The following is a 27,978-nucleotide window of genomic DNA, read 5'->3' as shown; positions in this document are numbered from 1 at the left end:
CATGTTTTACTGCATGTGGTTTACTAACAAACCTGAAAAAGGCCCAGTGCTCATCTTATTACAGTGATCACCCATCTATTAATTAGATATTAAAATGTAATGTTTTATCAGTTTGGTTTAGAAATACCACAAAGCACTTCAACTCCAGGAAGTTCAAGAACAGGTTCCTCACGAAGCTCAGTCTCCTCTGTCGGGTAAGTGTTTTAAAGTACTGTAATAACACCAAGGCGTGTGGTATGTTTTTTTAAATCCTTTTTAAAGTTGTCCTCAGATAATCGCATTATAATGTATTGTGCAACTATTGGATACACCTTGGGCACGATTCAATACAAAAAGAGCTGAATAGCGTTGGGAATTAACTCCCATTGCTATTCAATACAGCGCCCTGTGACACCAGACGACAGGATTTCTTCTTGCAGCCACAGAGAGATGCGAGCAGAAATCAGACAATAGTGCCGGCGCAGTGCTGATTTCTGCCCTTAACACAGCAGAAACATCATCGTAACAATAAAAGTAACCCAAACGCGCTGTCACAGCTGCCAGTAGGGATTGTCAGTCCCTAGAAAATGTTTTAAAAAGAAAGTATGAACTGGCGCTATATGTTTCTCCAAGGATAATAAATGACTGTGGATCAATTTCAATAAAATAACATATAATTAATTATTTAAACATCACATGCTAAAAAAAATCAAAAGCATAAAATACAAATGTGAACATGAAGTTAAGGGCATATATGGAGCTGAGAATAAATTGGTAATGGCTGCTTTTGAGTGTCCATAGAGGATCCAGGACTGAAAACAATATGCAAAGTTCCCTGGGGAAAAGAGATTGAATACAGCTGGTGTTACCCGTGACAACGGAGACTTCCAGAGTTTTGAGGATTGCCAGCAAGCAAGCTATGCCGTTTATGCAGACACTGGGTCTCTCCAATCGGTGCTGCATAAATGAAGTCCCGGGTAACACCAGCTGTATTCAATCTCTTTTCCCCAGGGAACTTTGCATATTGTTTTCAGTCCGGGGTCCTCTATGGACACTCAAAAGCAGCCATTACCAATGTATTCTCAGCTCCATATATGCCCTTAACTTCATGTTCACATTTGTATTTTATGCTTTTGATATTTTTAGCATGTGATGTTTAGATAATAAATTATATGTTATTTTATTGAAATTGATCCACAGTCATTTATTATCATTGGAGAAACATATAGCGCCAGTTCATACTTTCTTTTTAGAAACATCATCGTGCTAGCACTTAAGTCGGAGAATGTTGGTTCTCCCGACAAAACACCCTGTTTAGTCCAGGAGAACGGCATTCTCAGCCTTAACCACTGCACTGTATTGAATAGCCCCGGGAGCTAATTCCTGGCACTGTTCAACTCTCTTCAAATCGAATCATTCCCAATGTATTGATTTATGCTGGCTAATGTTCTGAGACTTCTACATTTTAACAATTTGTTTTAGAACATGCTATTTCATTATCGACATATATAGGGTAGCATATATTTAGTTAAAACAGATCAATTTAACACAAATATTACTTTTTCCCATTTAAAAGTAGAGTTATGGTAGACTTACCATTGTTAACTTTCTTTCTGCGAGGTACATTGCTTTCCACAGGGAAAACATCGGGGCGTAGAGTGGATCTTAACAACAATGGTAAGCAACTGTGCGCATCCTCTTGGTGTATAATCAGGAAAAAGTCTATGTATAGTAGCATAGAAATTTATATGTCACAAGATTACATTGATTCCTTATACTAGGAATTATAGTGTTACAGTCCAAATCCAGTTCGGTCTCAAAAATGGGCTCAAATGTCCGTTCTTTTATCTCAATTGTTCAAATTCTCTCCTTTCTCTCGATGGAAGACTAACTCCATATAAACCCCAAAAAATTGGAAGAGAAAAGAAGATATATAGTGTAATACAGTTTTATTCAGTGATTCCACAAAAAATTTAAAATGCAACAGGATTTCGCACAATAAATTCACCAATGACTAGGCAAGAAAGCGTACCGGATAAATGGGGGTGTCATAATATCCACCCAAATAAGCATAGTGATATCCCACGGGTACCTCCCGATCTCTTCAGGTGCCGTGTTCTTCTCTGGATCTGCAGTAACCAAAAGATATGGTGCCGGTTTGCTACAATCTCCCCAATCAGCTCACCAACGCATTTCTGCTCCCTGGGGAGCCTTTATCAAGGTGTAAAGTGGAATAGAACTGGTCTGGGTATTTATACCCACCATAGAGGTCTGATTGGTCGAGACTGTGCAGAGTCTAATCAGTATCTAAACCTTTTAGTTTTACTAATTTCCATCCTCTCCTTATAATGTACAGTCAAAACGTTAATTTATTAACCTCTATGAATGTATTTGATCATAAAAGGCTTAAAACAGCCTTTTGCGGCGTGCGTTCCAAACCCTGGAGCGCACGCCACTTCCTGCTTCCGCCCCTGGCTCCTGACATCGCGGCGTGCGTTCCAGCTCCCTGGGATGCACGCCGCTTCCTGTATCCGCCCGCGCTACATCGCAGCTCTCCCCGGCGGAAGTGCGTCATTGGAACGCATATTACTTCCGCGTTCCATAGTGCGCTATTCGAGCGCCTCCCCCTAAAAACACTTTAATTCTGTGCAAATACAGCAGAAATTCATTACAGTAATATTTTCATCAGTGCATATATCCAAAAAAGTGCAATCTGCATGCATCTTTGTACAAATATATAGGTATCAAAGACATATTTAAAAAAGACATTAAAAAACAAAAAAAATTGCTAGGGGAGGACTAATATGCGTATAGTATAAGATTTTACATAAAAGGGATCAATTTCATAAGAGAGAGTATAATTAAATAATTTTAAAAAACTTTAAAAAAGGGGGATATTCTGTCTACCAAGTCATAAAAACTATTTAAGCTCAAATTCAAGATTTAAACCTTTTGGAGCCAGTGTTCCCATGTCATAAATCCATTTCATCTCTGTTTGTGCTAAAACTTCTTCAGCATTTCTTGTCCTCCAGTCATAAAAACTATTTAAGCTCAAATTCAAGATTTAAACCTTTTGGAGCCAGTGTTCCCATGTCATAAATCCATTTCATCTCTGTTTGTGCTAAAACTTCTTCAGCATTTCTTGTCCTCCAGTCATAAAAACCATTTAAGCTCAAATTCAAGATTTAAACCTTTTGGAGCCAGTGTTCCCATGTCATAAATCCATTTCATCTCTGTTTGTGCTAAAACTTCTTCAGCATTTCTTGTCCTCCAGTCATAAAAACCATTTAAGCTCAAATTCAAGATTTAAACCTTTTGGAGCCAGTGTTCCCATGTCATAAATCCATTTCATCTCGGTTTGTGCTAAAACTTCTTCAGCATTTCTTGTCCTCCAGTCATAAAAACCATTTAAGCTCAAATTCAAGATTTAAACCTTTTGGAGCCAGTGTTCCCATGTCATAAATCCATTTCATCTCTGTTTGTGCTAAAACTTCTTCAGCATTTCTTGTCCTCCAGTCATAAAAACTATTTAAGCTCAAATTCAAGATTTAAACCTTTTGGAGCCAGTGTTCCCATGTCATAAATCCATTTCATCTCTGTTTGTGCTAAAACTTCTTCAGCATTTCTTGTCCTCCAGTCATAAAAACCATTTAAGCTCAAATTCAAGATTTAAACCTTTTGGAGCCAGTGTTCCCATGTCATAAATCCATTTCATCTCTGTTTGTGCTAAAACTTCTTCAGCATTTCTTGTCCTCCAATGATTATTTACTATTTTTATACCTATAACACTTTTTAGAGACCTATAATTACATACGTGTGTCTCTTTAAAATGGTTAGATACAGTGATTTGGATAACCTTTTTTGATATTCCGCAGGTGCTCTGCCCAACGCTCTTTCAGAGGTCTAGACGTTCGGCCTATATATTGCAACCCGCAACTGTACTCTATCAAATATATACAGTTTTTTGTATTACACATTATAAAGTCTACAATGGCAAGTTTTGCCAGTTGTATTTGATTGAAACTCTTCTACTTTGCTCGATTGGGCAGTATGGTGTCTGCACATATTGCAGAGTCCACACCTGTGGAAACCCTTAGTTCTAATTCTTCCCGATTTCTTTGAACCAATGGCACTTTTCACTAACTTCTGTTTCAAATTTGGGGCCTTCCTATAAATAAATTTCGGTTTTGATGGTAAAATACTTTTTAAAATAGGGTCTCTATTTAACAAGTGCCAATGTTTATTAAATATTTTTTCAACTTCTTTGTGCTGGCTATTAAAAGATGTAATGAAGGGTAAGACTATATCCTCCTTTTTGTCTTTAATATTAGTTTTTAAAAGATCATCTCTTTCTATAGCCCCTATTTCTTCAATGTACTTGTTCATCGTTTCCCCATCATAATCCTTTTGCCACAAATTTTTGTTGTAAACTTCTTGACTGGTTTTGGAAGGTTTCGAGATCTGTGCAATTACGCCTCATCCTTCTAATTTGACCCTTCGGTACATTCTTTATCCAATTGCGGTGATGGTTATTCTTTGTAGAAATGTAAGAATTACCATCTGTTGGTTTAAAGAAGGATTTTGTTTTCAATATTCCATTTTCTATGTACACAGATCTAAAAATTGTATTTCAGTATGACTAATATTAAATGTTAAAAATATGTTAAAATCATTAACATTTAAAGATGTGCAAAATGAGTTTAGGGATGTATCATCACCTTCCCATATAAAGACAATATCATCGATAAAAGGGTACCAAAACCTAATGTTCTTCAGGAAGGGATTATCTTCTGACCAGATGTTTTCATCCTCCCATAATCCCATAAAAAGGATAGCGTACGCGGGGGGCAAAACATGTGCCCATGGCGGTTCCCTTCTTTTGTTGATAAAACCTTCCACTGTACCAAAAAAAAAATTGTTGTTTAAAATAAATTTAATACTGTCTAAAATGAACTGGACTTTTTTCTCCTCCAAATTACTTTTAAGCAGATGGTACTCTGTAGCTTTTACTCCTTTTCCGTGATCAATGATTGTGTATAAACTACTGACATCTGCAGTTCCTAATATAAAATTCGGCTGCCATTTTACTTGTTCTAATTTTTGAAGAATATCCCCTGTGTCCTTTATGTATGATCTTAATTTCAGAACTTCAGGTTGAAGGTGGTGGTCCACAAAATGAGATAGATTGGATGTTACTGAATTCGTACCAGCCACAATAGGTCTTCCTGGGGGATCTTCTAGGTTCTTGTGGATCTTCGGTAAGACATAGAAAACTGGAAGAACCGGATCTTGTACATTAATATAACTCTCTTCCTTTTCCGTTATTACTTCTTCCATCTTATATTTCAAGGTAAGATTCTTCAATTCCTTCTCAATCCGTTCATTAGGATTACTTCTCAGAACAGTGTATGTATCTTTATCATTTAACGGTTTCTTAATTTCATTGTCGTACTTCTCTGCATCCATAATGACTACCCCACCCCCCTTATCTGCGGGTTTGATAACTATACTTTCATTTTCACTCAAAGATTTAATTGCTTCTCTCTCCCTTTTGGAGAGATTCTGGCTTCTACTCCATCTCAATGGAATTTCTTCTAGATCAGCCATAACTGCCTTGCCGAAACTTTCTACAAAACATCCTCGGTTGAAGGTGGGGTTAAAAGTGAACTTCGGGCGGAATGGATCTCTATTTGCAGTACTTTCACATTTCTGGTTGATGGAATACTTAAGTGATACTTTTCGAATGAATTTCTGAATGTCTAAATAGGTTTCAAACTTATTCAGTTTGTTATCATGGGCAAATTTTAAACCTCGTTCGGGCGTACTTGTTTCATCCACTGACAGAGTATGTTTACTCAAGTTGAATAGTTTTGTTTTTTCAACTTCTATTTCTGTGTTCTTAATGTTCTCACTTTCCTTCTCTTGAAGACTAATACCTTTTGTAACGACTCCCACTCAGCCCTAAAAAATTCTCATTATTCAGGATTTCGAATCTATTCCTTGTATTCGGTAGGGAATAATTTCTTTCTTGACTATTCATATTCCGCTCGTCTTTTATATAGAACCCGTTGTTTGTTCTATAAGATCTTACATTCCGTCTTCCCTCTCCATTAGGTCGTCTCCAAGTTCTCTGGAGGTTCCTTTCTTTTGAATATTGTGTTCTTCTGGTTCCAAAAGATACTTGGTCCCGTCTATTCGTACGTCCAATATATCTACCTATTCTCCTCTTTTTTATAATAATTCTTACGTCTAGGTGTAGGGCTGGGTACATACTCACAAAAAGGTTCTTCTACTTGTTCCCCATTTACACTTTCCCCATCTCATACATCCACTATTTTTTCTTCCCTTTCCTTTTTATCTCTAATATACTTCCTCTTTTTCCTTAAAATAATCTTTTTCCTTCTTAATAATCCTTGATTCCATTTTCCTTTCAAACTCACTATATTCCTCCATGTCTCTATAGGGTATAAGATCTTTAGTAAATGTGTCTATTTGTCTTTCTAATTGTTCAAAATTTTTCTCTCTTTCTTGTACAATTAACCCCATTTGAGTGAAAATTAAAGTATAGTTATCAAACCCGCAGATAAGGGGGGTGGGGTAGTCATTATGGATGCAGAGAAGTACGACAATGAAATTAAGAAACAGCTAAGTGATAAAGATACATACACTGTTCTGAGAAGTAATCCTAATGAACGGATTGAGAAGGAATTGAAGAATCTTACCTTGAAATATAAGATGGAAGTAGTAATAACGGAAAAGGAAGAGAGTTATATTAATGTACAAGATCCAGTTCTTCCAGTTTTCTATGTCTTACCGAAGATCCACAAGAACCTAGAAGATCCCCCAGGAAGACCTATTGTGGCTGGTACGAATTCAGTAACATCCAATCTATCTCATTTTGTGGACCACCACCTTCAACCTGAAGTTCTGAAATTAAGATATTGCATTAAGGACACGGGGGATATTCTTCAAAAATTAGAACACGTAAAATGGCAGCCGAATTTTATATTAGGAACTGCAGATGTCAGTAGCTTATACACAATCATTGATCACAGAAAAGGAGTGAAAGCTACAGAGTACCAGCTGCTGAAAACTAATTTGGAGGAGAAAAAAGTCCAGTTCATTTTAGACAGTATTAAATTTATTTTAAACAACAATTTTTTTTGGTACAGTGGAAGGTTTTATCAACAAAAGAAGGGAACCGCCATGGGCACACGTTTTGCCCCCGCGTACGCTAACCTTTTTATGGGATTATGGGAGGACGAAAACATCTGGTCAGAAGATAATCCCTTCCTGAAGAACATTAGGTTTTGGTACCCTTTTATCAATGATATTGTCTTTATATGGAAAGGTGATGATACATCCCTAAACTCATTTTGCACATCTTTAAATGTTAATGATTTTAACATATTTTTAACATTTAATATTAGTCATACTGAAATACAATTTGTAGATCTCACAGTGTACATAGAAAATGGAATATTGAAAACAAAGTCCTTCTTTAAACCAACAGATAGTAATTCTTACATTTCTACAAAGAGTAACCATCACCGCAATTGGATAAAGAATGTACCTAAGGGTCAAATTAGAAGGATGAGGCGTAATTGCACAGATCTCGAAACCTTCCAAAACCAGTCAAGAAGTTTACAACAAAAATTAGTGGCAAAAGGATATGATGGGGAAACGATGAACAAGTACATTGAAGAAAATAAGATTTTACTCACCGGTAAATCTATTTCTCGTAGTCCGTAGTGGATGCTGGGGACTCCGTAAGGACCATGGGGAATAGATGGGCTCCGCAGGAGACTGGGCACTCTAAGAAAGATTTAGTACTACTGGTGTGCACTGGCTCCTCCCTCTATGCCCCTCCTCCAGACCTCAGTTAAGGAAACTGTGCCCGGAAGAGCTGACATTACAAGGAAAGGATTTTGGAATCCAGGGTAAGACTCATACCAGCCACACCAATCACACCGTATAACTTGTGATAAACTTACCCAGTCAACAGTATGAACAACAACAGAGCGTCAACAATGGATGCCAACATAACGTAACCCTTTATTAAGCAATAACTATATACACGTATTGCAGAAAGTCCGCACTTGGGACGGGCGCCCAGCATCCACTACGGACTACGAGAAATAGATTTACCGGTGAGTAAAATCTTATTTTCTCTAACGCCCTAGTGGATGCTGGGGACTCCGTAAGGACCATGGGGATTATACCAAAGCTCCCAAACGGGCGGGAGAGTGCGGATGACTCTGCAGCACCGAATGGGCAAACACAAGGTCCTCCTCAGCCAGGGTATCAAACTTGTAGAACTTAGCAAATGTGTTTAAACCCGACCAAGTAGCTGCTCGGCAAAGCTATAATGCCGAGACCCCTCGGGCAGCCGTCCAAGAAGCGACCACTTTCCTTGTGGAATGTGCTTTCACTGATTTTGGATGCGGCAATCCAGCCGCAGAATGAGCCTGCTGAATCGTGCTACAGATCCAGCGAGCAATAGTTTGCTTTGAAGCAGGAGCACCCAGCTTGTTGGATGCATACAGGATAAACAGCGAGTCAGTTTTCCTGACTCCAGCCATCCTGGCTACATAGATCTTCAAAGCCCTGACTACATCAAGCAACTTGGAATCCTCCAAGTCACGAGTAGCCGCAGGCACCACAATAGGTTGGTTCAAATGAAAAGATGACACCACCTTCGGCAGAAATTGCGGACGAGTCCGTAATTCTGCCCTGTCCATATGGAAAACCAGATAGGGGCTTTTACATGACAAAGCCGCCAATTCTGACACACGCCTAGCCGAAGCTAAGGCCAATAGCATGACCACCTTCCATGTGAGATACTGTAGCTCCACGGTCTTAAGTGGCTCAAACCAGTGGGATTTCAGGAAACCCAACACCACGTTGAGATCCCAAGGTGCCACTGGTGGCACAAAATGGGGCTGAATATGCAGCACTCCCTTAACAAACGTCTGAACTTCAGGAAGAGAAGCCAGTTCTTTTTGAAAGAAAATGGATAGGGCCGAAATCTGGACCTTTATGGACCCCAACTTCAGGCCCATAGTCACTCCAGACTGTAGGAAGTGCAGGAACCGACCCAGCTGGAATTCCTCTGTAGGGGCCTTCCTGGCCTCACACCAGGCAACATATTTTCGCCATATACGGTGATAGTGTTTTGCGGTCACGTCCTTCCTAGCCTTTATCAGCATAGGAATAACTTCATCAGGAATGCCTTTTTCCGCTAGGATCCTGCGTTCAACCGCCATGCCATCAAACGCAGCCGCGGTAAGTCTTGGAACAGACAGGGCCCCTGTTGCAACAGGTCATGTCTGAGAGGCAGAGGCCATGGGTCCTCTGTGAGCATTTCTTGCAGTTCCGGGTACCAAGTCCTTCTTGGCCAATCCGGAACAATGAGTATTGTTCTCACTCCTCTTTTTCTTACGATTCTCAGCACCTTGGGTATGAGAGGAAGAGGAAGAAACACATAGACCGACTGGAACACCCACGGTGTTACCAGGGCGTCCACAGCTATCGCCTGAGGGTCTCTTGACCTGGCGCAATACCTTTGTAGCTTTTTGTTGAGACGGGACGCCATCATGTCCACCTGTGGCAGTTCCCATCGATTTGTAATCTGAGTGAAGACTTCGTGATGAAGTCCCCACTCTCCCGGGTGGAGGTCGTGCCTGCTGAGGAAGTCTGCTTCCCAGTTGTCCACTCCTGGAGTGAACACTGCTGACAGTGCTTGCACGTGATTATCCGCCCAACGAAGAATCCTGGTGGCTTCTGCCATCGCCACTCTGCTTCTTGTGCCGCCCTGGCAGTTTACATGAGCCACTGCGGTGATGTTGTCTGACTGAATCAGCACCGGTTGGTTGCGAAGCAGAGGCTCCGCTTGACTCAGGGCGTTGTATATGGCCCTTAGTTCCAGGATATTTATGTGCAGACAAACCTCCTGACTTGTCCACAACCCTTGGAAGTTTCTTCCCTGAGTGACTGCCCCCCATCCTCGGAGGCTCGCATCCGTGGTCACCAGGACCTAGTCCTGTATGCCGAACCTGCGGCCCTCGAGAAGGTGAGCACTCTGCAGCCACCACAGAAGAGACACCCTGGCCCTCGGGGACAGGGTGATCAGCCGATGCATCTGAAGATGCGATCCGGACCACTTGTCCAACAGATCCCACTGAAAGATCCTCGCATGGAACCTGCCGAAGGGAATGGCTTTGTATGATGCCACCATCTTTCCCTGGACTCGCGTGCAGCGATGCACCGACACCTGTTTCGGTTTTAAGAGGTCTCTGACTAGAGTTATGAGCTCTTGAGCCTTCTCCACCGGGAGAAACACCTTCTTCTGATCCGTGTCCAGAATCATGCCCAGAAAAGGCAGACGCGTAGTAGGAATCGGCTGCGACTTTGGAATATTCAGAATCCAGCCGTGCTGTTGCAACACTTCCTGAGAGTGTGCTACGCTGATTAGCAACTGCTCTCTGGACCTCGCCTTTATGAGGAGATCGTCCAAGTATGGGATAATTTTGACTCCTTGCTTTCGAAGGAGCACCATCATTTCTGCCATTACCTTGGTAAATATTCTCGGTGCCGTGGAGAGCCCAAACGGCAACGTCTGGAATTGGTAATGACAGTCCTGTACCACAAATCTGAGGTACTCCTGATGAGGTGGATAAATGGGGACATGCAAGTAAGCATCCTTGATGTCCAGAGACACCATAAAATCCCCCTCTTCCAGGCTTGCAATGACCGCTCTGAGCGATTCCATTTTGAACTTGAATCTTTTCAGATAAATGTTCAGGGATTTTAAATTCAATATGGGTCTGACCGAACCGTCCGGTTTCGGTACCACAAACATTGTGGAATAGTATCCTCTTCCTTGTTGAAGGAGGGGAACCTTTACCACCACCTGCTGGAGATATAACTTGTGAATTGCCGCTAACACTACTTCCCTTTCTATGGGGGAAGCTGGCAGGGCCGATTTGAGGTAACGGTGAGGGGGCATCACTTCGAATTCCAGCTTGTATCCCTGAGACACAATCTGTATAGCCCAGGGATCCACCTGTGAGCGAACCCACTGGTGGCTGAAATTTCGGAGACGCGCCCCCACCGCTCCTGGCTCCACCTGTGGAGCCCCAGCGTCATGCGGTGGATTTAGTGGAAGCCGGGGAGGACTTCTGTTCCTGGGAACTAGCTGTATGGTGCAGCTTCTTTCCTCTACCCCTGCCTCTGGCAAGAAAGGACGCACCTCTGACCTTCTTGCTTCTCTGTGATCGAAAGGACTGCATTTGGTAATACGGTGCTTTCTTAGGCTGTGAGGGAATATATGGCAAAAAGTTTGACTTCCCAGCCGTAGCTGTGGAAACTAGGTCCGAGAGACCGTCCCCAAACAATTCCTCACCCTTGTAAGGTAACACCTCCATGTGCTTTTTGGAGTCGGCATCACCTGTCCATTGCCGAGTCCACAGGACCCTTCTGGCAGAAATTGACATTGCATTTATTCTAGAGCCCAGTAGGCAAATGTCCCTCTGGGCATCCCTCATATATAGGACAGCGTCTTTTATATGCCCCAGGGTCAGTAAAATGGTATCCTTGTCTAACGTATCCATTTCCTCAGACAGATTATCTGTCCATGCTGCTACAGCACTACACATCCAGGCCGATGCAATTGACGGCCTCAGTAGAGTACCTGAGTGTGTATAAACAGACTTCAGGATACTTTCCTGCTTCCTATCTGCAGGATCCTTTAGGGCGGCCGTATCCTGTGACGGCAGGGCCACCTTTTTAGATAAGCGTGTCAGAGCTTTATCTACCCTAGGGGAGGATTCCCAGCGCATCCTGTCCGTTGGCGGGAAAGGGTACGCCATAAGTAACCTTTTGGAAATCAGCACTTTCTTATCGGGGGAATCCCACGCTTTCTCACATAATTCATTTAACTCATGTGAAGGGGGAAAAGTCACCTCTTGCTTTTTCTCCCCATACATATACACCCTTTTGTCAGGGACAGGGTTTACCTCCGATATGTGCAATACATCCTTCATTGCTATAATCATGTAGCGGATGGCTTTAGCCATTTTAGGCTGCAATTTTGCATCATCGTCATCGACACTGGAGTCAGAATCCGTGTCGATATCTGTGTCAACCATTTTGGATAGTGGGCGCTTCTGAGACCCTGACGGCCTCTGCACTGTAGGATCAGGCATGGGCTGAGACCCCGACTGTCCCAAGGCATCAGCTTTATCCAACCTTTTATGTAAGGAGTTTACATTATTATTTAACACCTTCCACATATCCATCCAATCAGGTGTCGGCGTCGTCAGCGGAGACACGTCATTCATCTGTACTTGCTCTGCCTCCACATAGCCCTCTTCGTCAAACATGTCAACACACGCGTACAGACACACCACACACACAGGGGATGCTCTATATGAGGACAGGACCCCCACAAGGCCTTTTGGAGAGAGAGAGAGTATGCCAGCACACACCCCAGCGCTATATGACCCAGGAATCGCACAGTAACTTAGTGTTTACCCAGTAGCTGCTGTATATATATTAAATGCGCTAAATTTATGTGCCCCCCCTCTCTTTTTACCCTTTCTACCGTGTGTCTGCAGGGGAGAGCCTGGGGAGCTTCCTCTCAGCGGAGCTGTGGAGAGAAAATGGCGCTGGTGAGTGCTGAGGAAGGAGGCCCCGCCCCCTCAGCGGCGGGCTTCTGTCCCGCGATTTTGTGTAAAATTAATGGCGGGGGCTCATGCATATAACAGTGTCCAACTGTATATATGCTGCTTTTGCCAGGAGGTATCTAATTGCTGCCAAGGGCGCCCCCCCCCCTGTGCCCTGCACCCTACAGTGACCGGAGTGTGTGGGTTAGTGTGGGCGCAATGGCGCACAGCTGCAGTGCTGTGCGCTACCTCATATGAAGACAGGGGTCTTCTTTCTTCAACCTGCCGGCTTCTGACTTCTGGCTCTGCGAGGGGGACGGCGGTGCGGCTCCGGGAACGGACGACAAGGTCAGGTCCTGTGTTCGATCCCTCTGGAGCTAATGGTGTCCAGTAGCCTAAGAAGCGCAACCTAGCCGCAGTTAGTAGGTTTGCTTCTCTCCCCTCAGTCCCATGTAGCAGAGAGTCTGTTGCCAGCAGAAGCTCTCTGAAAATAAAAAACCTAACTAAAATACTTTCTTATTAGCAAGCTCAGGAGAGCTCACTAAAATGCACCCAGCTCTGTCTGGGCACAGATTCTAACTGAGGTCTGGAGGAGGGGCACAGAGGGAGGAGCCAGTGCACACCAGTAGTACTAAATCTTTCTTAGAGTGCCCAGTCTCCTGCGGAGCCCGTCTATTCCCCATGGTCCTTACGGAGTCCCCAGCATCCACTAGGACGTTAGAGAAATAGGGGCTATAGAAAGAGATGATCTTTTAAAAACTAATATTAAAGATAAAAAGGAGGATATAGTCTTACCCTTCATTACATCTTTTAATAGCCAGCACAAAGAAGTTGAAAAAATATTTAATAAACATTGGCACTTGTTAAATAGAGATCCTATTTTAAAAAGTATTTTACCATCAAAACCGAAATTCATTTATAGGAAGGCCCCAAATTTGAAACATAAGTTAGTGAAAAGTGCCATTGGTCCAAAGAAAATCAGGAAGAATTAGAACTAAGGGTTTCCACAGGTGTGGACTCTGCAATATGTGCAGACACCATACCGCCCAATCGAGCAAAGTAGAAGAGTTTCAATCAAATACAACTGGCAAAACTTATCGCATTCTAGATTTTAGGACGTGTAATACAAAAAACTGTATATATTTGATAGAGTGCAGTTGCGGGTTGCAATATATAGGCCGAACGTCTAGACCTCTGAAAGAGCGTTGGGCAGAGCACCTGCGGAATATCAAAAAAGGTTATCCAAATCACTCTGTATCTAACCATTTTAAAGAGACACATGTATGTAATTATAGGTCTCTAAAAAGTGTTATAGGTATAAAAATAGTAAATAATCTTTGGAGGAAAAGAAATGTTGAAGAAGTTTTAGCACAAACAGAGATGAAATGGATTTATGACATGGGAACACTGGCTCCAAAAGGTTTAAATCTTGAATTTGAGCTTAAATGGTTTTTATGACTTGGTAGACAGAATATCCCCCTTTTTTAAAGTTTTTTTAAAATGATTTAATTATACTCTTTTATGAAATTGATCCCTTTTATGTAAAATCGTAAACTATACGCATATTAGTCCTCAAGGGATATGGAGCAAATTGAAAAGAAGGGGGATGTAATCCTTATTGGCGCTTCTAGATGATCGATTGCAGCCTTCTCAGTCCCAACAATGGACTAATCCCAAACAGTCCAGAAAGTAGAACAAAAAGAAGTGGTGGTGGTGTGGGTGAGATGGCGCTATCGCTCAAGCAGTGGTGGTAAAGGTGAGAGTGCTAAAAAAATATATATATACTTAACTTCGCCGTTTACAAATGGAAAGTAGGGATGTTCTGTGTTCAATCTTTGTTGAAAACTCGCGTATCAGACGATAGGAAAAAATAAAACAGAGGTAGGCAATGTGTGATATCGTCATGTAACAAAGACGAATATGATTTCTCAATGTGATCTAATAAGCTTCCCTCATTAATAAGCAGGGAGCTGACGTTTCTTTAAACTTAAATAAATGAGAACACACCTGACTTACAAAAAAGCCAGGTACGGTAAGGCTCATAAAGGTATCTTTTTCAGGATGTAGTGTCTACTAGTATGAGAGGAAGGCGTACCTAACACTCACGTGAAAGTTAGTGGATATCCTCATATAGCGGTTTCTTTCGGAGTTGTCTTCTTGAGAAGGTTTTTTTCTGGTGGTTGTGCTTGCCCCAATATGCAGGAAATGAAGAGAATACACAATGTACAATACCGTCGTATTTCAAAGGAAAAATGTTATCTTAAACCACAGAGAGTGATGTATATACAACTTATTGATGGGTATCCTTCTATGAGGATGATAAACCATAGAATTCCTTATAGACACACCTGACTTACATGAAGGCAGGTGTCTGGACGTTCATAAAGGTATCTTTCGTGACGGGGCTGGATTTTCTATCACTTAAACGAGGAAAACCGAGATTGTAAACAAATGAAAGGCGTACCTAACACTCACGTGGAAAGTGGTTGGTATCCTCATGTAAAGGTTTCTTTAAAAGACTTCCATCCAGATATGGTAAAAGGCAAAAGTAAATTTATTCAAAACAATAATAAGTCATAAAAAACTCGTTTATCCAAGCGTCAGAGTTCGGGTCTGATGAAAGTAAGAACCGTCTTGGAACAGTAAGTGGCCAACTTTTTGGGTTCCAAATAAAATATGACAAGGTCCTACCTTCCTTCAGAGTCCAAAGGCAAATCCGCTGCAGTGGTATCCCCTCTAAGCCGACGCGTTTCGAGTCATAAGACTCTTTTTCAAGGCATGAGGGTCTAGACAAACAGGTTGCCCTATTTATAGTGCAAAGTGGTTACATCACTTCCGGTCACATGACCGGGATTTCATGCTGGAATGCTAAAAAAGTAAAAGAAATTCTCATTATAGTGTGAATTTCAAATGTTCAGATATACAGTTCAATTAAATGTTAAACAAAGTGTTACTATTAAAAAGCAATTAAAAGTGAAAATCAACTGGTGCTATGAATTCTGGGATATGTAGTCAATCAATTAATCTAAAATAGCTCCGTAACCGGAAGTAGAAGGGTTGTATGGGAAATGTAGTCTTTTGCGGTTTAGCACAAAATTGAAGTTTAAAGGCTACTCAATGTAGTCTCCCCTATTTAGCAGGATTACCCTTCGCTGAGAGTGAGTCAAAGAGTACAATATCAGAAGGCTTAGTGTTGTAATTTGCGGAAACGTCCGCAACCGGAAGTCGCTTTCCTTGCTGGGTAATGTAGTTTTTCTAACATGCATGGAGACGTGCTATCGATGGCCGGAGCGGAAGTCCGTATAGGGCTTGTCTTAGCTCCCGGAAGTATCAGCCGCGGCGGAAGTGACGTAGTACTTCTGGGAAATGTAGTTTTCAGATGGATGTGTATCAGCCGCGGCGGAAGTGACGTAGTGCTTCTGGGAAATGTAGTTTTCAGATAGATGTATTGAATGCGGTATAGATGCCGCTCTATTGTTGAAATTATAGCTCTAGATCACAATCTCTGACGAGAAAGGGAGAGATAATGTGTAATCATAAAATGGATTATTTATACTCATAGCTAGAACGCTGTACAGAATAGAGAAAAAAAGGTTATTTAAAACAAATTGTTGGTTATAACATATGAAGAATAAACGTGACCCATAATGACATTATTCTTTAAGGGGCCGATGTGATGTGAAACATATAGTGCTTAGGCGAATACACTATTTGGAAGTGAACCTCTAATAAGCGAGCAAGGAAAAACAAAAACCATAGTGTGCTCAACAGATGGGGCATATTGTGTATGAAGAAGACCATCTTGTATTAGACAGAATGGAGTTTTATTAAGAAGATAGATGTATTGGTACTTTATTCACAGTGATTGTGATATTTTCTTCAGAGGAACCACTTCAGTTCGAAGTCATGGTTCAACCCGCCTGGGGTTAGAGTATTTAATGAGAAAATGGTCCTCATTTCGGATATCGCTAGGTTTTTTTCTGTGTTTTTGTCTTTCCATGTGGCTTTGATGTGTTTGATCCCGATGAATTTTGTTATATGTTGAGTGGAACATCCATGCTTGATTTTAAAATGATTAGAAAGATGATGGGTTTCTATCCCTTTCTTTACATTTCTTAGATGTTCCCCAATTCTAATCTTAAGGGGTCTGGTTGTTCGCCCAATGTAACAGAGCCCGCAGGAACATTCAACTAAATATATTACATTGGCAGTATGGCATGTTATGAAGTCTTTGATCTTCAATGTTACATTGTTTACTGTTACTTCGCAATATTTGTTAGTAGAGTCTTTGATGTTTTTGCACCCAATGCATAAGCCACAGCGGTGAAATCCTTTGGTTCTGATAAGATTACGAGATGGCATAGGTAGCGTGCTCTTTACTAGTTGATTTTTTAAGTTTCTGGATTTTCTATAGATGAAATTGGGTTTTTTTGGGATGATATCCATGAGAATAGGATCTCTTGTTAGCAGATGCCAATTTTTATTGATAATTTTTTCTATTTGTTTGTGTTGCCCATCATATTGGGAAATAAAGGCCCACTGGAGTCTATCCATTTTGTTTTCTTTTTTCTTCTTTTCTGCGAGTAGAGATGTACGATCGATTGTTTCTATCTCACCGATCACTTGATCCAGTGCTTCTTCTTTATATCCTTTTTCGAGAAAGTTCTCCTTCATCTGTGAAGACTGTTGTTTGAAGACCTGTTGGTCACTACAGTTTCTCCGCACTCTCAGAAATTGGCTTTTGGGTACCCCTTTTAGCCATAGAAAATGATGTTGGCTGTCTGTTGGGATATAAGTATTGACATCTGTAGGTTTTTGATATGTCATAGTGTTCAAAATATTATCCTTCTGGTAAATGGTCAAATCCAAAAAATTAATTTGTTCATTACTGGTTACTAAAGTGAATTTTAGATTAAAATCATTTTCATTCAACGACTCCAAAAAAGTCAAAAGATCTTCTAATGGGGATTTCCAAAAAAGGAGAACATCGTCTATGTAACGAAACCAATGTGTAAGGGATCCGCCCCAAGCTATGCTACCATGAATGGCTTTATCTTCCCAGAAGCTCATAAAAAGATTAGCATAGCTTGGGGCAAATTTTGTCCCCATTGCGGTCCCGTTTTTTTGTAAAAAGAACTCGCCATTGAAGAAAAAATAATTGTTCTTTAATATGAAATCAATGGCTTCCAGAGTGAAGGTTTTTCTCTCTTCTGTTAAGTCCGTTTTATTCAGAAACCAGGTGATAGCTTCCAGTCCTTGTTCATGTCTGATGCAGGTGTATAGAGATGTCACGTCCGCAGAGGCCATATACATGCCTTCTTCCCACTTGATTTTTTGGAGTTTTGTTATGACATCACCTGTGTCTTTAAGATAGGATGGAGTAGAAGTGACAAGGGGCTGTAGGATGGAATCAACAAGGGAGGAGAGGTTGGATGTTAAACTCCCAGTCCCAGCAATGATGGGCCTCCCTGGAGGATCAACTAGACTCTTATGGACTTTGGGGAGTATATAGATGGTAGGGGTCACTGGGTCCTCTATATTCACAAAGTCATATTCTGTTTGTGACAAACCTTTACTTTGCTGATGTTTGTCCAATAGTTTCAAAAATTTCTCTCTGATTGTGTTAGATGGATCACTTTTGAGTTTGGTGTATGTTGTTCTTTAGTATTTAACCTGAGTAAAAAGAAGCTAACTGACCAGGAAACAAGAATTTTGAATAAAGGTCTCAAGTACGCTCCCACCTCTTACATGAATGATTTCGAGAAATTTAGTGACATTCAGAAATTTATCAGAAAAATCACCTTAAGAAAGTTTTTTGCTTTAAAAGAATCGGATAATACAATCACAACAGGAGATCCAGAAGAACCATCAAGCATCTCCACAAGCTCGAAGGAAGAAACTTCCGGGAAGAAAAGGAAAAAAAAGTCAAAGTTTTATCCCACCTACATTAAAGGGAACTTTATTGAAACCTTTTCCAAACTAGTTTTAGAAGAAGTTAAAAATCTCAAAAAACCAAAAATCAAATTCAATCTCAACAAACGAGAAAGGAAGATCATCGAGGATCTCAGCAAAGATGAAGAGATAATTATCAAACCTTGTGATAAAGGCGGTGGTATTGCTATACTTAACCGCGAGGATTATATTAGAGAAGTTAATAGACAGCTGGGAGATAGCGAAACATACACCAAACTCAAAAGTGATCCATCTAACACAATCAGAGAGAAATTTTTGAAACTATTGGACAAACATCAGCAAAGTAAAGGTTTGTCACAAACAGAATATGACTTTGTGAATATAGAGGACCCAGTGACCCCTACCATCTATATACTCCCCAAAGTCCATAAGAGTCTAGTTGATCCTCCAGGGAGGCCCATCATTGCTGGGACTGGGAGTTTAACATCCAACCTCTCCTCCCTTGTTGATTCCATCCTACAGCCCCTTGTCACTTCTACTCCATCCTATCTTAAAGACACAGGTGATGTCATAACAAAACTCAAAAAAATCAAGTGGGAAGAAGGCATGTATATGGCCTCTGCGGACGTGACATCTCTATACACCTGCATCAGACATGAACAAGGACTGGAAGCTATCACCTGGTTTCTGAATAAAACGGACTTAACAGAAGAGAGAAAAACCTTCACTCTGGAAGCCATTGATTTCATATTAAAGAACAATTATTTTTTCTTCAATGGCGAGTTCTTTTTACAAAAAAACGGGACCGCAATGGGGACAAAATTTGCCCCAAGCTATGCTAATCTTTTTATGAGCTTCTGGGAAGATAAAGCCATTCATGGTAGCATAGCTTGGGGCGGATCCCTTACACATTGGTTTCGTTACATAGACGATGTTCTCCTTTTTTGGAAATCCCCATTAGAAGATCTTTTGACTTTTTTGGAGTCGTTGAATGAAAATGATTTTAATCTAAAATTCACTTTAGTAACCAGTAATGAACAAATTAATTTTTTGGATTTGACCATTTACCAGAAGGATAATATTTTGAACACTATGACATATCAAAAACCTACAGATGTCAATACTTATATCCCAACAGACAGCCAACATCATTTTCTATGGCTAAAAGGGGTACCCAAAAGCCAATTTCTGAGAGTGCGGAGAAACTGTAGTGACCAACAGGTCTTCAAACAACAGTCTTCACAGATGAAGGAGAACTTTCTCGAAAAAGGATATAAAGAAGAAGCACTGGATCAAGTGATCGGTGAGATAGAAACAATCGATCGTACATCTCTACTCGCAGAAAAGAAGAAAAAAGAAAACAAAATGGATAGACTCCAGTGGGCCTTTATTTCCCAATATGATGGGCAACACAAACAAATAGAAAAAATTATCAATAAAAATTGGCATCTGCTAACAAGAGATCCTATTCTCATGGATATCATCCCAAAAAAACCCAATTTCATCTATAGAAAATCCAGAAACTTAAAAAATCAACTAGTAAAGAGCACGCTACCTATGCCATCTCGTAATCTTATCAGAACCAAAGGATTTCACCGCTGTGGCTTATGCATTGGGTGCAAAAACATCAAAGACTCTACTAACAAATATTGCGAAGTAACAGTAAACAATGTAACATTGAAGATCAAAGACTTCATAACATGCCATACTGCCAATGTAATATATTTAGTTGAATGTTCCTGCGGGCTCTGTTACATTGGGCGAACAACCAGACCCCTTAAGATTAGAATTGGGGAACATCTAAGAAATGTAAAGAAAGGGATAGAAACCCATCACCTTTCTAATCATTTTAAAATCAAGCATGGATGTTCCACTCAACATATAACAAAATTCATCGGGATCAAACACATCAAAGCCACATGGAAAGACAAAAACACAGAAAAAAACCTAGCGATATCCGAAATGAGGACCATTTTCTCATTAAATACTCTAACCCCAGGCGGGTTGAACCATGACTTCGAACTGAAGTGGTTCCTCTGAAGAAAATATCACAATCACTGTGAATAAAGTACCAATACATCTATCTTCTTAATAAAACTCCATTCTGTCTAATACAAGATGGTCTTCTTCATACACAATATGCCCCATCTGTTGAGCACACTATGGTTTTTGTTTTTCCTTGCTCGCTTATTAGAGGTTCACTTCCAAATAGTGTATTCGCCTAAGCACTATATGTTTCACATCACATCGGCCCCTTAAAGAATAATGTCATTATGGGTCACGTTTATTCTTCATATGTTATAACCAACAATTTGTTTTAAATAACCTTTTTTTCTCTATTCTGTACAGCGTTCTAGCTATGAGTATAAATAATCCATTTTATGATTACACATTATCTCTCCCTTTCTCGTCAGAGATTGTGATCTAGAGCTATAATTTCAACAATAGAGCGGCATCTATACCGCATTCAATACATCTATCTGAAAACTACATTTCCCAGAAGCACTACGTCACTTCCGCCGCGGCTGATACACATCCATCTGAAAACTACATTTCCCAGAAGTACTACGTCACTTCCGCCGCGGCTGATACTTCCGGGAGCTAAGACAAGCCCTATACGGACTTCCGCTCCGGCCATCGATAGCACGTCTCCATGCATGTTAGAAAAACTACATTACCCAGCAAGGAAAGCGACTTCCGGTTGCGGACGTTTCCGCAAATTACAACACTAAGCCTTCTGATATTGTACTCTTTGACTCACTCTCAGCGAAGGGTAATCCTGCTAAATAGGGGAGACTACATTGAGTAGCCTTTAAACTTCAATTTTGTGCTAAACCGCAAAAGACTACATTTCCCATACAACCCTTCTACTTCCGGTTACGGAGCTATTTTAGATTAATTGATTGACTACATATCCCAGAATTCATAGCACCAGTTGATTTTCACTTTTAATTGCTTTTTAATAGTAACACTTTGTTTAACATTTAATTGAACTGTATATCTGAACATTTGAAATTCACACTATAATGAGAATTTCTTTTACTTTTTTAGCATTCCAGCATGAAATCCCGGTCATGTGACCGGAAGTGATGTAACCACTTTGCACTATAAATAGGGCAACCTGTTTGTCTAGACCCTCATGCCTTGAAAAAGAGTCTTATGACTCGAAACGCGTCGGCTTAGAGGGGATACCACTGCAGCGGATTTGCCTTTGGACTCTGAAGGAAGGTAGGACCTTGTCATATTTTATTTGGAACCCAAAAAGTTGGCCACTTACTGTTCCAAGACGGTTCTTACTTTCATCAGACCCGAACTCTGACGCTTGGATAAACGAGTTTTTTATGACTTATTATTGTTTTGAATAAATTTACTTTTGCCTTTTACCATATCTGGATGGAAGTCTTTTAAAGAAACCTTTACATGAGGATACCAACCACTTTCCACGTGAGTGTTAGGTACGCCTTTCATTTGTTTACAATCTCGGTTTTCCTCGTTTAAGTGATAGAAAATCCAGCCCCGTCACGAAAGATACCTTTATGAACGTCCAGACACCTGCCTTCATGTAAGTCAGGTGTGTCTATAAGGAATTCTATGGTTTATCATCCTCATAGAAGGATACCCATCAATAAGTTGTATATACATCACTCTCTGTGGTTTAAGATAACATTTTTCCTTTGAAATACGACGGTATTGTAAATTGTGTATTCTCTTCATTTCCTGCATATTGGGGCAAGCACAACCACCAGAAAAAAACCTTCTCAAGAAGACAACTCCGAAAGAAACCGCTATATGAGGATATCCACTAACTTTCACGTGAGTGTTAGGTACGCCTTCCTCTCATACTAGTAGACACTACATCCTGAAAAAGATACCTTTATGAGCCTTACCGTACCTGGCTTTTTTGTAAGTCAGGTGTGTTCTCATTTATTTAAGTTTAAAGAAACATCAGCTCCCTGCTTATTAATGAGGGAAGCTTATTAGATCACATTGAGAAATCATATTCGTCTTTGTTACATGACGATATCACACATTGCCTACCTCTGTTTTATTTTTTCCTATCGTCTGATACGGCGAGTTTTCAACAAAGATTGAACACAGAACATCCCTACTTTCCATTTGTAAACGGCGAAGTTAAGTATATATATATTTTTTTAGCACTCTCACCTTTACCACCACTGCTTGAGCGATAGCGCCATCTCACCCACACCACCACCACTTCTTTTTGCATATTAGTCCTCCCCTAGCAATTTTTAATGTTTTTTAATAATGTATTTTTTAAATATGTCTTTGATACCTATATATTTGTACAAAGATGCATGCAGATTGCACTTTTTTGGATATATGCACTGATGAAAATATTACTGTAATGAATTTCTGCTGTATTTGCACAGGATTAAAGTGGTTTTAGGGGGAGGCGCTCGAATAGCGCACTATAGAACGCGGAAGTAATATGCGTTCCAATGACGCACTTCCGCCGAGGGGGGGGGGGGGGGCAGGATGAAGCGCGGGTGGATACAGGAAGCGGCGTGCATCCCAGGGAGCTGGAACGCACGCCGCGATGTCAGGAGCCAGGGGCGGAAGCAGGAAGTGGCGTGCGTTCCAGGGTTTGGATCGCACGCCGCAAAAGGCTGTTTTAAGCCTTTTATGATGTTCAAATACATTCATAGAGGTTAATAAATTAACGTTTTGACTGTACATTATAAGGAGAGGATGGAAATCGGTAAAACTAAAAGGTTTAGATACTGATTAGGCTCTGCACAGTCTCGACCAATCAGACCACTCTGGTGGGGATAAATACCCAGACCAGTTCTATTCCACCTTACACCTTGATAAAGGCTCCCCAGGGAGCAGAAATGCGTTGGTGAGCTGATTGGGGAGATTGTAGCAAACTGGCACCATATCTTTTGGATACTGCAGATCCAGAGAAGAACACGGCACCTGAAGAGATCGGGAGGTACCCGTGGGATATCACTATGCTTATTTGGGTGGATATTATACGACACCCCCATTTATCCGGTACGCTTTCTTGCCTAGTCATTGGTGGATTTATTGTGCGAAATCCTGTTGCATTTTAATTTTTTGTGGAATCATTGAATAAAACTGTATTACACTATATATCTTCTTTTCTCTTCCAATTTTTTTGGGTTTATATGGAGTTGGCCTTCCATCGAGAGAAAGGAGAGAATTTGAACAATTGAGATAAAAGAACGGACATTTGAGCCCATTTTTGAGACCGAACTGGATTTGGACTGTAACACTAATTCCTAGTATAAGGAATCAGTGTAATCTTGTGACATATAAATTTCTATGCTACTATACATAGACTTTTTCCTGATTATACACCAAGAGGGTGCGCACAGTTGCTTACCGTTGTTATTGTCTTGAGTATTTGTGGTGGTTGGGATCACCCTAGCTTCTGTTGCTGCACTTTTGAGTTGGGGCGCTGTTTTTGAATATCTGTTGTAGAGTGGATCTTGATCCAGAGGCACCAACAGGCTAAAGCTTTAGCTGTCCCAGGATGCATTGGGGCTTCCTCTATATCCCTGCCTCCAGGCACTGAGAGCTCTGTTTAGTCAAGCAGTCTAGTGCAGGAGCAGGCAAGAAAGAAAAGAGATGTTAGTCACATAGAACCACATTCTCACAACAGAAGAAGGTACCAGCGGCTAATGGCATACAACCCAAAGTAGCTAGGTGAGTCAGGTTGGGTGCCCTGTGGAACCCAATGTACCTTGCAGAAAGAGTTATCAATGGTAAATCAACCATAACTCTCCTTTTCTGCAGCAGGTTACATTAGTTTCCACAGGGAAAACATCGGGGATGTCCTAAAGCAGTTCCTCAAAGGAGGGGATGCACTTTAGCGGATGTGAGAATCCGGCGTCCAAAGGAAGCATCCTGGGAGGCGAAGGTATCAAAGGCATAGAACCCAAGGAACGTGTTCACTGAGGACCACATAACCGCCTTGCACAACTGTTCTGCGGACGTGCCACGGCAGGCCGCCCAAGAAGGTCCAACAGACCGAGTAGAATGGGCTTTAATAGCAGCAGGATCTGTGAGATCATCCTGAGCATAAGCTTGTGCAATCATCATTCTAATCCTTCTGGCCAAGGTTTGCTTGTTCGCAGGCCAGCCACGTTTGTGGAAACCAAACAGGACAAAAAGGGTATGGATCCCGGCAGCAGAATCCCGACGGGGGTGGCGAGTATAGCAAGCCCCTTGCGGGCTCGGTGGTGACCTACAGTCGCTACGGGTTCTATTCCTACTCTATGGGGACACCCACGAGTGGGAATAGTCTCCTGCCCGCCGGTCACACAACTACATCCTGTTCGAGGCAGTTCTCTTCACATATATACGGAGAGCCCTTAGCACATCCAAAGTCCGCTTTTTGCAAGACAAGTCTGAAGAGATAAAGGGCCTAATTCAGAGTTGATTGCAGCAGCTAATTTGTTAGCAGTTGGGCAAAACCATGGCCCTCATTCCGAGTTGTTCGCTCGCAAGGCGATTTTAGCAGAGTTACACACGCTAAGCCGCCGCCTACTGGGAGTGAATCTTAGCTTCTTAAAATTGCTAACGATGTATTCGCAATATTGCGATTACAAACTACTTAGCAGTTTCAGAGTAGCTTCAGACTTACTCGGCATCTGCGATCAGTTCACTGCTTGTCATTCCTGGTTTGACGTCATAAACACACCCAGCGTTCGCCCAGACACTCCTCCGTTTCTCCAGCCACTCCCGCGTTTTTTCCGGAAACGGTAGCGTTTTTATCCACACGCCCATAAAACGCTGTGTTTCCGCCCAGTAACACCCATTTCCTGTCAATCACACTACGATCGCCGGAGCGAAGAAAAAGCCGTGAGTAAAAAAACTATCTTAATAGCAAAATTACTTGGCGCAGTCGCAGTGCGACCATTGCGCATGCGTACTAAGCAGAAAAACGCTGCGATGCGAAGAAAATTACAGAGCGAACGACTCGGAATGAGGGCCCATGTGCACTGCAGGGAGGGTAGATAAAACATGTGCAGAGAGAGTACGATTTGGGTGGGGTGTGTTCAAACTGAAATCTAAATTGCAGTGTAAAAATAAAGCAGCCAGTATTTACCTTGCACAGAAACAATAACCCACCCAATTCTAACACTCTGCAAATGTTATATCTGCCACACCTGCAGTGCACGAGGGGTCATTCCGACCAGATCGCACGCTGCACTTCTTCGCAGTGGTGCGATCGGGTCGGAACTGCGCATGCGCAGCGTACGCACGGCGACGGCTGTCGCCGGGCAACAACGCCAGGAATGACCGCAAGAAGATTGACAGGAGGAAGGCATGTCGGGGTGTCAACTGACCATTTTCCGGGAGTGGTCCAGCGAATGCAGGCGTGTCCAGGCGTTTTGAGGGAGGATGTCTGACGTCAAATCCGGGACCTGCATCGCCGGATCCGTTGCAAATGGTAAGTAGGTCTAGGGCTGGTCTTGTCTTACGTGAAACTTTTTTAGCATAGCAGGGCTGCACAAGCATTCACAGCCCTGCTATGCTAAAATACACTCCCCCATAGGCAGCGTCAGGTTGATCGCACGAGCAGCAAAAAGTTGCTACGTGCGATCAACTCGGAATGACCCCCATGGTTCCATGGTTTTGCCCAACTGCTAACAAATTAGCTGCTGTGATCAACTCTGAATTACCCCCAAAGGCTGGAACCACAATCTCTTGGTTAAGGTGAAATGATGACACCACCTTAGGCAAATAACCTGGTCGAGTTCATAGACCGGTCACTGTGAAATATCAGAAATGGTGGATGACAGGACAAAGCGCCTAAGTCCGACACCCGTCTCACAGAGGCAATAGCCAGCAAGAACAGGACCTTGGCAGTGAGCCATTTAAGGTCCACTGATTCAAGAGGTTCAAATGGAGACTCTTGCAGGGCATGTAGTACAACAGATCCCATGAAGCCACAGGGGGAACATAAGGAGGCTGAATACGTAGGACACCCTGAGTGAAAGAATGAACGTCAGGTATAGATGCAGTTTTTCTCTGAAACCTTACCGACAAGGCAGATATGTGAACCTTGAGGGAGGCCAGACGAAGGCCTAAGTCCAGGCCTCTTTGCAGAAAAGCCAGAATTCTGGAAGTTCAAAATCTGTAGGCACTATAATTCTTATCAGCACACCAAATGAAGTAAGAATGCCAGACCCGTAAATAAATCCTGGCAGAGGCCGGTTTGCGGGCCTTCAGCATAGTTTGAATAACTATGGCTCACGGCCCTTGAAGTCTTCTAAGCTTTTTCTGGGCTGCCCAGTGTAGCCTGCCTGGTAGCTAACCTGCCTGCAGGCACCACTCAAAACTGAGCTCTCGGCCTGGAGGCATCGTTATAGAGGAGGCCCCAATGCATCCTGGGACAGCTAAAGCTTTAGCCTGTTGGTGCCTCTGGGTAAATATCCACTCTACACCCCGATGTTTTCCCTCTGGAAACCAATGTAACCTGCTGCAGAAATAGTAATACTGAGACTATACTGTATATACATTTCCAAGTAATTAGGGATGACCCTGTTAATTGTGAATGATTTAATTTTTTTCAGACTGTCATATTGCTTATCAGATTTAGTACAAGCATTTCTAGGCTTATTATTAAATACAAATTCACACTTTTCAAAATGAAAATAGCATTTGGTTACAAAAGGTGAATTTGTATAATCATACATTATTCATTTGTAGATCTTCCAGAATTTCATCAAACTCAAGTACTCCCAGAGTGAAGGTGGTTGAACTGGGACTCGCTATGGCTTCTCCTCCATCAAGTGCGTCATCAGCTCGCAGTTCCAAGTCTTCAGCTAAGGGCAGTACTCATAGAAGTCAGAAGTAATAGGGGAGGGAAAAAAACCCACTGAAGATTTTTAATAAGATATATGTAGTAATTACACCAATAAATATTTTATTTTCATCTCAGTTTAACAATTATTTTTCAGTTAATTACAAAATAAACGTTATGGTGAGAACTTACCGTTGATAACGGGATTTCTTCTAAGTCCACAGGATAACAATGGGATATGATGAAGCGACAGCGGATTTGCACCAAATCGGTCAAAGCTTTCCGGTCTCCCAGCATGCAAAAAGCCCGTCCACATATCCCCCGTCTCCTGGCTCAGGCAAATCAGTTGTATTCTAAAGCTCAAGGCAGGAGCATCATAGATAGCCCTAATCAGGCGATAAGAACACACATGCACACCCTTCCGTACAAGAAGGAAGAGGTTAGTGAGTAAAAGGATCCTCAAATCAGGTGCGTCAGGGTGGGATCCCTGTGGATCCTGTGGACTTAGGAGAAATACCGTTATCAACTGTAAGTTCTTACCATAACGTATATTTCTCCGGCCGGGTCTACAGGTTATCCACAGGATAACAATGGGATTTCCCAAAGCAATTTAGTGGTGGTGAC

General features: G+C 41.6%; 1 protein-coding gene across 1 annotated transcript in view; it reads left to right on the top strand.

The window, feature by feature from the left end:
- CCDC39 (coiled-coil domain 39 molecular ruler complex subunit) overlaps positions 1 to 27,486 on the top strand; it is a 180,122-nt gene extending 152,636 nt beyond the window's left edge. Inside the window, exons 19-20 of the mRNA XM_063916326.1 lie at positions 112 to 194; positions 27,261 to 27,486. Of these exons, the coding sequence (XP_063772396.1) occupies positions 112 to 194; positions 27,261 to 27,408 (231 nt within the window). The 3' untranslated portion in view covers positions 27,409 to 27,486. The remainder of the gene's footprint in view (positions 1 to 111; positions 195 to 27,260) is intronic.
- Positions 27,487 to 27,978: the final 492 nt, after the last annotated feature.

Source organism: Pseudophryne corroboree, chromosome 4 (genome assembly GCF_028390025.1).
Source record: "Pseudophryne corroboree isolate aPseCor3 chromosome 4, aPseCor3.hap2, whole genome shotgun sequence".
NCBI lineage: Eukaryota > Metazoa > Chordata > Amphibia > Anura > Myobatrachidae > Pseudophryne > Pseudophryne corroboree.
Note: the sequence above shows the minus strand (reverse complement) of the source record. Positions and strands in the feature narration are given on the sequence as shown.